The 9,498-nt window shown below is 39.1% G+C and overlaps 2 protein-coding genes across 5 annotated transcripts in view; one reads left to right on the top strand and one right to left on the bottom strand.

Annotated features, from left to right (window-relative positions):
- Positions 1-9,498, bottom strand: part of LOC107732395 (frizzled-3-like) — a 35,513-nt gene that overhangs the window by 9,857 nt on the left and 16,158 nt on the right. The window contains exons 6-7 of one of the 3 annotated variants that reach the window (XR_001638869.1): positions 9,231-9,479; positions 7,443-7,850 (exon numbers count right to left, since the gene is read on the bottom strand). Coding sequence is in view for 2 of the 3 variants with exons in the window: in XM_016543712.1 (XP_016399198.1) it covers positions 7,598-7,850; positions 9,231-9,479 (502 nt within the window). In the remaining variant the exon portion in view is untranslated. Of the gene's footprint in view, positions 1-7,258; positions 7,851-9,230; positions 9,480-9,498 lie in introns of those variants that run through there. The other 2 variants (XM_016543712.1, XM_016543713.1) reach the window with 2 other exon arrangements.
- Positions 1,293-6,249, top strand: LOC107732396 (serine/threonine-protein kinase MRCK alpha-like). Of its 2 annotated transcripts, XM_016543715.1 has the most exons (4): positions 1,293-1,432; positions 1,516-1,673; positions 2,276-2,350; positions 4,195-6,249. In XM_016543715.1, the coding sequence occupies exons 1-4, from the start codon at positions 1,405-1,407 to the stop codon at positions 4,324-4,326; spliced, it is 393 nt and encodes a 130-aa protein (XP_016399201.1). In that variant the 5' UTR covers positions 1,293-1,404; the 3' UTR covers positions 4,327-6,249. The 2 variants fall into 2 exon arrangements, with proteins under 2 accessions (XP_016399201.1, XP_016399202.1); XM_016543716.1 differs by lacking the exon at positions 2,276-2,350 and having other exon boundaries at positions 1,303-1,432.

Below are 9,498 nucleotides of genomic sequence, written 5' to 3'. Positions count from 1 at the left end.
CTACAATACTACTGCTGTTCCTGAAACCACGCTTTCTTTCTTTGCGTGAACATTTAAGCGGCGTTATGCAAATCTTCCCACATAGTGACCTAGACATGTGAGGGCGTGTTAGAACGAGCCGTTTTAGGTAGGTGTGGCTGACTCTTAACTTTTATAAAGAATATCTCTTTGGATTTGAGACTTTAGTCTTTGCAACTTTACAGATCTTCTTTATGCACCAAGAGCTTGTAACACTCCAAAGAGAAAGGAAAAATTGAAATCGCATCATATGACCCCTTTAACATGATTTTAGTGTGCAAAATAATTGCTCACTAACCTTTACTATACAGAAAAAGTGTTAAAAAATGTCTTTAGAAAATTCTAAACTTCACATTTCTACTTTAAATTCCTTCACAAATTGTCCCCCTTCACTTATATTGTAAGTGCCTCACTGTAACTGTAATTTTTGCTTTTTTCAAAGAAAACGAGCGAGTGATTTTTTTTTTTGTGGTATTATGCTGAGTTGACTGAGCTTAACTTCTGTTGAGCTCAGAATATCCCTTTCATGCTTTTGCAACCTCATTTTTCTGGTTATTTAACAAGCCCCTCCACTTTTGTTCAATCGTTCAATAGTTTGGGATCAGTAATTAAAAAAATTATACTTTTATTAAGTAAAGACTGATTTAATACATCAAAAGTGGCAGTAAAGATATTAAGTTTTCAGTTTCAAAATAATGCTGTTCTTTTGAACTTTGTTCATTAAACCAATCTGAAAAAAAAATTCAGTTTCCACAAAAATATTAAGCAGCTCAGCTTCTTGTTTTCAACAAGAAATATTTATTGAGCTGCAAATCAGCATATTAGAATGATTTCTGAAGCATTATGTGACACTGAAGGCTGTAGTAATGGCTGCTGTAAATTCATCTTTGCCATCACAGGAATAAATTACATTATAAAATATAATACAGTAGAAAACCGTTAAATTGTAATAATAATATTTCACAGTATTCTGTTCAGCTGTATTTTTGATCAAATGAATGTAGTCTTGGTAAGCATAAGTGACTTCTTTCAAAAACATTTAAAAAATCTTACTGACTCCAAACTTCTGAACGGAAGCATATCTCATCAAACAACTCTCCAGTCTCTACATTCATGGGTGTGTCAAAGGTTATTTATGCACATATGTATTGATATATTTGTTGATAGCAACATGCCATCTTAAAGATCTCAATATTGAATCCCATAGTTTGTTTTCATTGAGTCATGTTTGTCCCACTCATTGCATGTCTGTGTGTCCCTGTGTGTGTGTGTGGTGTTTCTCTGTGTAACCTGTAGAATGTGCGTGCTCAGGACAATCGAGCCGGGTTCAGCGGTTCCGTCAGCATCCCCTCAATCACCAAAAACCGAGCCGAACCTGGGCGATCCATGAGCGCAAGCAGTGGTCTAGGAATGCGTAAGTACACATGTCTGCTCTTAAATTTATCATATTCCAAGCGTTTCATTCCCAACCAATTTCTTTCTTCTCCTCTCTATCAGGGTCCTCCTCTCAGAACGGCAGCGCTCTGAGGAGAGAGCTTTCGGGCAGCAGCTACAGCTCTAAACGCCAGACCATGACGTCACCCTCCGAGAGCTCGCTGTCGTCAGGAGGGGGGATGGACGTGGGCGAAGCGCCGCTCTCTCAGTTTGATAGAGAGGTGAGTCATGATGTAGGAGGAATCGGGACGTGGTATCTTCATTACCTCATCACATCAAAGCCAAATTTGCACTATGCAGGGACGTCACGGCACATGACCAGCAATCCATGGTATCCATGAATATTAAATTTGAGCCTTATGCTGTCTTGTGAATCTGAATTATTGTATATATAAGATTCCTAGTTGGAAATTGGATATTAATGGCCTCTCAAAGTGTATTCTTATCAGTGTTACTCAAAAAAATCATTTATTCACCCTCGTGTATGATAATTCTGCACACCTCCTGACTTAGAAAAAACAGCTTGCCCCATCACTTCCCATCAGGCCTGTAAAGGTGGAACACTTATAATGTAATAATTTGCCCCAAAGCACTTGAATGTAAGTGAGCCTTAGTGCTTTGTTCCCCCACCTGCTTACGCCACTTTATGCCTGCCGCCCCATTCCACTACATCCAACAGAATCCTTAGCAATCCACCCACCCCGTGCCCTTATGTCACCCGTCATCTCCCCATACCGCTGCGCTTTGCGCCTCCCGGCCGCCCCATTCTCCTCCAGCAAGTTTGGAAGCCATTCTGGCACTCAGTCTGCCCTTTCCTTCTCAGTGGCAGGCGGTATCGCCCTCGGAGAAGACCCCTGATCTGAAAAGGGCTTTAAGGACCCTGCTTAGTAAAATGAAGGTAAACGTCACACGTTTGCAGTGAAACACACACACACACACACACGCCTGCTGTCATCCGCACACTCAGGCAGCCCTGCAGAGTGCTTCTCAAGTATCCACTGCCCATTTTTGAAGCTCACAAACTTATCCTTCACTGCCCACGAGCGATTGTGGTGAAGCAGAGAGCTTCGGTTGGGAATGGCAAGCTTCCATTCGCATGTTTCGCCTTCATGCCGCTCCTGCTGGCCACCCCCTGTGTATGTGAAGAAAAGAGAGCTGGACTAGAAAAATACTCTGTGCAAGTACACAAATGTTTGGTTTGATCTCAAGGGGGCGCTAGAGTTACTGTAAAATGAATGTTTTTTTCAGGTGAATATTGATAAACATATCAACTTGTAAAAGAAGACTACACTGATGTGCTGTAGCGCCCCTTGTGGCAAAGTTTAGAATGCAACACATATATGCGTTTTTTTACGAGCTTGTTTAACTTGAAGCGTTTGCGTTCATATACTTGCAAAGAGTGCGATTCAAGCCTTATAGAGTGTGGAATCAGCTTTGCTTTGAAGCGTTGATAGCTGCGAACCACTGGCTACAAGTATGTTTTTGAAGATGAGCACTTGTCTTTCATGTAACTTATTTGATTTACTTTGTAGTGCTTTGTTCTCAAAAATGCAGCTGGATTAAAGGACCTCCACCATTGTTTTAAATTGTAGACATGGCAGAGCCCAATCAGGGAGACAAGTGCAATATTATGTAATGTAAACATTCAAAAAATGCTAAATTTGAGTAGTTTATCAGATAGCATACGTACATTTTTGCAGTTTCTATATTTTCTGAGTTAAATGGATAGCTCACCCAAAACGGAATATTCTGTCATCATTTCTCACCCTCGTGTCATTCCAAACTTGTAGGACTATTTCTTTTGCAGAGCACAAAAAAGGCTTTGAAGAGTGTTTCAACTGTGTTTGTCCATGCAATACATTTTGACTGAAAAAAAAAATTTAATTTCCCAAAATACCTTACAGGTTTGGAATAACATGAAGGTGAGTAAAAGATGAAATAATTGTAATACTTGGGTGAACTATCCTGATTAATATTCTCTTGAGATGGGCATGTGAACTAGCGACTTTTCTGAACCAAGTATGCCATGTTTACACGCCAACTGTTATGAAGCTACTAAAATTTAGATCCCAGTTAATTGGGTTTAGGTTTGCACCCTTTTTTGTCCAGTATTTGGACTCATTGCATGTGTACACTACCATTAACAAGTTTAAGGTTAAGGCTTTTTTTTTTTTGACCGCAAGGATGAATTAACTTGATTAAAAGTAACAGTAAAGACTTTTACATTAAAATCTTGTTTCTCTGAACTTTCTACACATCAAAGAATCCCGCAAAAAAGTTACGATTACCACAAAAATATTAAGCAGCACAACTGTTTTCACAATCGATAAGAATAAGAAATGTCTACTGAGCACCAAATCAGCATATTAGAATGATATCTGAAGGATAATTCTGCTGAAAATTCAGGAATAAATTATATTTAAAGTGCATTCAAACAGAAAACAATTAAATTGTAATCATATTTTATAATATTACAGTTTTAGCTGTATTTTCGATCAAAGAAGTGCAGCCTTGGCGAGCAGAAGAGACTTTCAGAAACAATACAAATCTTACTGACCCCAAACATGTGAATGATAGTGTATTAAAGGCTTCATAATTATGTCCATCGTCACTGTCTTTTTCTTGTGTGTATTTGAAGGAACACCTTAGGGCTAGATGATTATAGTAGCTACTTTCTAAGATTCCCAAATTCTGTACGTAGCATCTCTGTTCTTACAATATTTCTTGGGTTTTGTTTTTCAGGACTCTGATTCGCCCCGGCACTCCACTGCCTCCAACAGCTCCACCTTCAGCAGCCCGCCGAGCCCCGCCTCCCCGCACAAGACAAAGTCCCTCTCACTGGAGAGCACAGACCGCACGGCGTGGGACACATGATGGACTCAACAATGAACCAATCACAACAAACTCCGAGTCTGCCCCTCCCAGGCACTACAGGCCACTCCCACTTAATTTGCATAAGGGAACATACAAAGGAGAACCCACACCAACACCAGAGTTTGTATGTTTGAGCGACCAGGACACGCAGAAGCTGATTGGAGGAAAAAGTGGAAGTTAATTCTGGATTTGAATGTGACTGGTGTTTGTACATAGAGCGGGTTAGGGGTGAACTTTTTGTTTATTTAGCCTTCAGCCATTTCAAGGTGGAAAATACTGTCACGTCCCTCACTCTGTTCTTCAGCTGTGGACCGTACGGGAATGATGATTCCATTATAGAATCCCACAAAAAAATGCAACGTTGTATATTTTTTATTTGCTTTTAAAAGTGGTGTGTGCAGTGATTCGTTTGTTACTTCAGCTAAATGGATGAGAGACCGCAGATATCAGGCGACCTCATCTATCGCTTCCTGTCCTAGATTTGTAGGAATTTCTAGAGGCTTTCTGACACGACGACATCTTGGAATGTGTTACCGTCATTATCGTCAGTCTCCACGTAATCTGAACCTTCCGTGAGCCAACATGACCTGTGAAAACGCTTCACAGTAATGTACATAGGTTAAAAGTATAGTATAATATATAATAAGGAAATATTGAAGAGATAAACTATGTGGGAAAAAAAAAATCTCATTGCTTTTATTTTGTAAAAATTATTTTAATATACTCGCGCCAAGACCATTTAAAAAGCTTTAGTTGCGTCATGTCTTTTAGACTTTTATTTTTGGTTTATGAGACGATACTGCCTTGTGTATTTTAAATCTTTGTCATCAGCCTTTTTGTTTTTAAATAACAGGAATTTTAAGATTTTTGTGAGACACAGGCCAAGCTGTTTTACTACACGTGTGCTTTAACTATAAAATCTGCATCATGTTTGGTCTCCGCGTTGACCGAAACTGTACAAATATCATATTTCTGCAATCTAGAAACTGTTAAGTCCAAATTGTGGAACTGGTCCAACATGTAATCTTGAGATTTGCAGACAGACAAAAGACATTTCGTTTTGTTCCTGGTTTCATCTAATGTTACACTATGGGAAATACTTTGCTTCACCCACATAGTTTGGCTCTTTCTACCTTGGAAAAATGTATTTTCAGAAAACTTTTTCATGGATAATTCAGTAATTTTATCCCATTAAGTGTTAAAACATTCACCACTGCTATTAAATGTAAGGTTAAACTTTACCATTAAAATCTATTACAAGAATCTGCTCCCACAATGCCAGGATGTATTTGTCATTATGTAGTTGTCAGATTGCGTTTCTTGTGGTTCCAAGGGCATTTATTCCATCTGAGGAAAAAGAAATGTTTAAAACTTCGTCTAATAAGCGACAGTCTTCACTTTGTTCCTTATTCAGTTTGCAGTTGCACAAGAAAGTGAGTCTCCCGCCTCATGCAGGCTTCACGACTTGATTTCTGCACCAGATTCAGTTCCTTCCATGAAGTGGGAAACTCAGTTAATTTGATTAATTTGTTAAAAGGTTTACAATCAAATTAAATCATTCCATCTGTAGTAAGCAACAGCAATGGAAAAAAAAACATTTGGGTGGAAACCTACTAGAGACCTCCAGTAAAATGAAAATGTCTTTGCATTTCAGCGACCTCTTAGACATTACATTTATCTGTGCTCATTCTCATCTCACTTCATTCTTTTTTCAGGATAATGCTTTGTAATCATTTGTACAGTTTCGCATGTCATAATTGATCATTCCATATGTTTCATGCTTGTATTTTGTTTCTCACTCACTTGACAAAGGTGGATATCACTTCAAATGAGGCGGAATCGTTTTGCACAGATGTAAGGTCAATCAAAGACTGGATAAACTGGCCACTATGCATATATGGAGACGTTACTATATTAACCTGACGCTGATGTAATTCAATAAACGGAGGGAAATGACACACACGGATATGAATGTTTTGAGTGATGTTTTATTTTGTACAGAAAGCACTCAGGATCTCTGAACATGATATTAAAAAAAAGCTTTTCACAGTTTTCGGTAAATGTCACGAAAATGACTTGACTATTGACTATTATTAGTGCTAAAACTCAACAGAGAAGAGCTTGGTTGTAAAGGATATGCCAATTTCCATTTGAAAAATGCCTACAATATCTATTCTAAAATGACTGACGATTTTTTTTTTTTTTCAGCTCTTCATGCTTTTCAATTGGATATTTCACATAAAAATGATGAAATTATTTTCATTTTCTCACCTTCAACTTTAAGACATTGGCACTGGAAACAATTATTGACTGAATAAATGTTTTTCTTTTTTTCCCACAGATATCAGAGGCCTTGCAATGTAATGCAAGTGAGTCGTTTATGTTCTATGGTGCTTTTTTGTCATTTTTGTAGCTTTACAGCCCTTCGTCACTATTCACTATCATTGTATGGAAACGAGAAGCTTGTACATTCTGCTAAACATCTCCTTTTGTCTTCCACAGGAAAAAAAGAAAATCATACAAGTCTGAAATGTAACAATGGTGAGTAAATGATGACAATTTTGATTTTTGGGTGAATTGTCTATTTAAATGGAACCTAAATGTGCGGAGATGTCCGTATACCTCACTAGTTCTGTTCAACAAAACAGTCAAAAGTGCAACAAACAATGGAAAGAAACATTCAAAACCACATCAGTAGTGGAACAACTCAGAAAGCTTAAAACATGGGGAGTATATAAAACAGCAAGTGCCTCGATACATCACAGAATGATGACGTATCAAAAGCCCTTACGTTTGACCCTGTTATTGTAGGAACCCTTTAAGAAGAAAAGATAACAGTACATACATAGACTACCATTCAAAAGTATGGGGTCGGTAAGATTTGAAAATAAGTTTATTATTCTCAGCAAGGCTGCATTTATTTGATCAGGAGCATTCATTTGAAATAGAAATCTGTAGAAAGTACTGACCCCAAACTTTTGAATGGTAGTGTACATCAGAAGATTTCAAGTGTTTGGTATAGTCCATTACTGAACTATACAACTTTTGATCGAAAGTCTTAAAGTAAATGTATTCACGAAGTTCATGTAGCTCAACTAGTAGCACAAAATGCTAACAGCTGCAAGGTCATGGGTTCAATTCCCAGGAAACGCACATGGCACACTGTGTAGTTTGAACACTTGTATTTGTGCCATCCATCATGAGGAGTTTGTGCCAGAAGAGTCCATGTTCTCTTGACTCATTTGGTCTCTATTTCCTGCCGTGTGAAAGTTCACGCCTTGGTGGCATCCTCCTCTATGACGCGGTGAATGCCGTTGCCAGGGCTGCTTTGGATGGCCTGTGCTGTGATGGTGAGGTCTCGCACGCTGCTGTGCCGTGATTGGCTCTCCAGGCACTGCAGGCTGCCGTGCCGTGAATGGCTGTCGAGACGGTTGACGCCACAGTGCTGGAGCGGATCATTAAGGCGCAGGGTGCTCCCGTGAGGAAGACGTTCCTCCACGCCGCGATAACTACAAGCTGTGTACCTGATGGGAAACATAATGAACGAGATTCAGTGATGTTCAGATCTTTGATCAGGGAGGCAGCTGTGCACAATTGGGGGGCGCTATTATTTTGGGACATTTTCTAAAGTCGGTTTGAAAATTCAGGCCATATATTTTGTAAGTACATGTTATAGACCCTATTTTGAACGATTCATCAATTATTTATTTTTGAAATAGGTTTTTTCAGTGTTTAATCAGAATGTCACTTGATCTGGTGATGTATGTCGGTCGGACTTCTTCAATTATTAAACTGCCGCTGCACTATCGACATTGATATTTGCGTGCAACACCTACATCTCAAACTCCAACCAAAATTAACAACTGATATGTAGAACCAAGTCCTCACCCCACAGTTTTTTCTTCATTACATCCGTTTCACTGCAACATTAATTTTGGATATCTAGGCTAGTAATTGAAAGGTTGTAGGTTCAAAGCCCACAATGCATGACCACTGTGCACATTATTTGTATAGGATTTCTTATAACAACTTTATTATTATGCATTATCTGTTTTTTGCATGACTGTTTATTAAACAGTCTAACTGGCATTCTGCAGATCCCCAAAAATCAGCATAAATTATGCTGAAAAAAGGTTATTTTGAGTGCAATGGCCACATCTTAAAATCCAATCAACAACCGATGGATGGAACCACATCCCCACCCTAATTTCTTAAGTCTTTTTCTATAACCTGTTTCATTCGGATGTATGCAGCAATAAGGAAGAAAAGAAATTTCGCTGCTTCCGTTTCATTACAAGTTTAATATTGGATATTCAGGCTAGTAATTGAAAGGTTGTAGGTTCAAAGCCTACAATGCATGAGCATTGTGCACATTATTTATATAGGTTTTCGTAAAACAACTTTTATTAACAAATTATTATGCATCACCCGTTTTGCATGACAGTTTATTAAACAGTCTAACTAACTGGCATTTTGCAGATCCCCAAAAATCACTGCAACATGCAAAAAATTGCAATGCCCACATCTCAAAATCCAATGAACAACTGATGGATAGAACCAAGTCCCTGCCCTCATTTTTTCTTTTCTGATTATCCATTTAATTCAAATGTATGTTGCAATGCAAAAAAATTTAAAATTGGTTGTTACTTGCATTTCATGATAACTCTAATATTGAGTATCTAGGCTAGTATTTGGAAGGTTTTAGGTTCAAAGCCCATAATGCGTGACAATTGTGCACTTTATTAATTTACAAAGTTCTACGCATTTCCCGTTTCTTGCACGTCTTAGTAAATACACTTACTAACTTGCATTATGAAGGATCCCCAAAAATCTGTGCCAAATATGCTAAAAAAAGTCCTCCGAATTCCTACTCGTGAGATTGAATTATAACTGGGATGCCTCACCTGCCGTCTCTGGAGCGCTGCAGGCTGCCGTGGAAGCTGCTTGATTTGCTGCGCATGCTGCCTGCGCGGCTGGTGCTGGCGCTGGGGGGCTCGTCCAACATGGCGAGGTGCGTGGAAGAGGCATGGGTGGAAGTGCCCTGTGTCGAGGTGCCTCTAGACTTCCTCACCACTGGGGTGTTGGGGTCCCTGAGGAGGAACTGGGTGAAGTCGGGCTCCTGTAGCACCTGCCTGCTCTCGTGCACCGTGCTGCTAAGGGTGGAAGAGACGG

This window comes from Sinocyclocheilus rhinocerous, unplaced genomic scaffold (genome assembly GCF_001515625.1).
Source record: "Sinocyclocheilus rhinocerous isolate Xijiao unplaced genomic scaffold, SAMN03320098_v1.1 scaffold68, whole genome shotgun sequence".
In the NCBI taxonomy this organism is placed as follows: domain Eukaryota; kingdom Metazoa; phylum Chordata; class Actinopteri; order Cypriniformes; family Cyprinidae; genus Sinocyclocheilus; species Sinocyclocheilus rhinocerous.
The sequence above is the reverse complement of the archived record's forward strand: the minus strand, read 5'-3'. Positions and strand labels throughout refer to the sequence as shown.

Coding starts and splice junctions, on each gene's coding strand:
- LOC107732396 (XM_016543715.1), top strand. CDS start 1,405: ATGAGCGCAAGCAGTGGTCTAGGAATGC. Junction 1,433..1,515: donor AAGCAGTGGTCTAGGAATGC/GTAAGTACACAT, acceptor CCTCTCTATCAG/GGTCCTCCTCTCAGAACGGC. Junction 2,351..4,194: donor CCCTGCTTAGTAAAATGAAG/GTAAACGTCACA, acceptor TTTGTTTTTCAG/GACTCTGATTCGCCCCGGCA.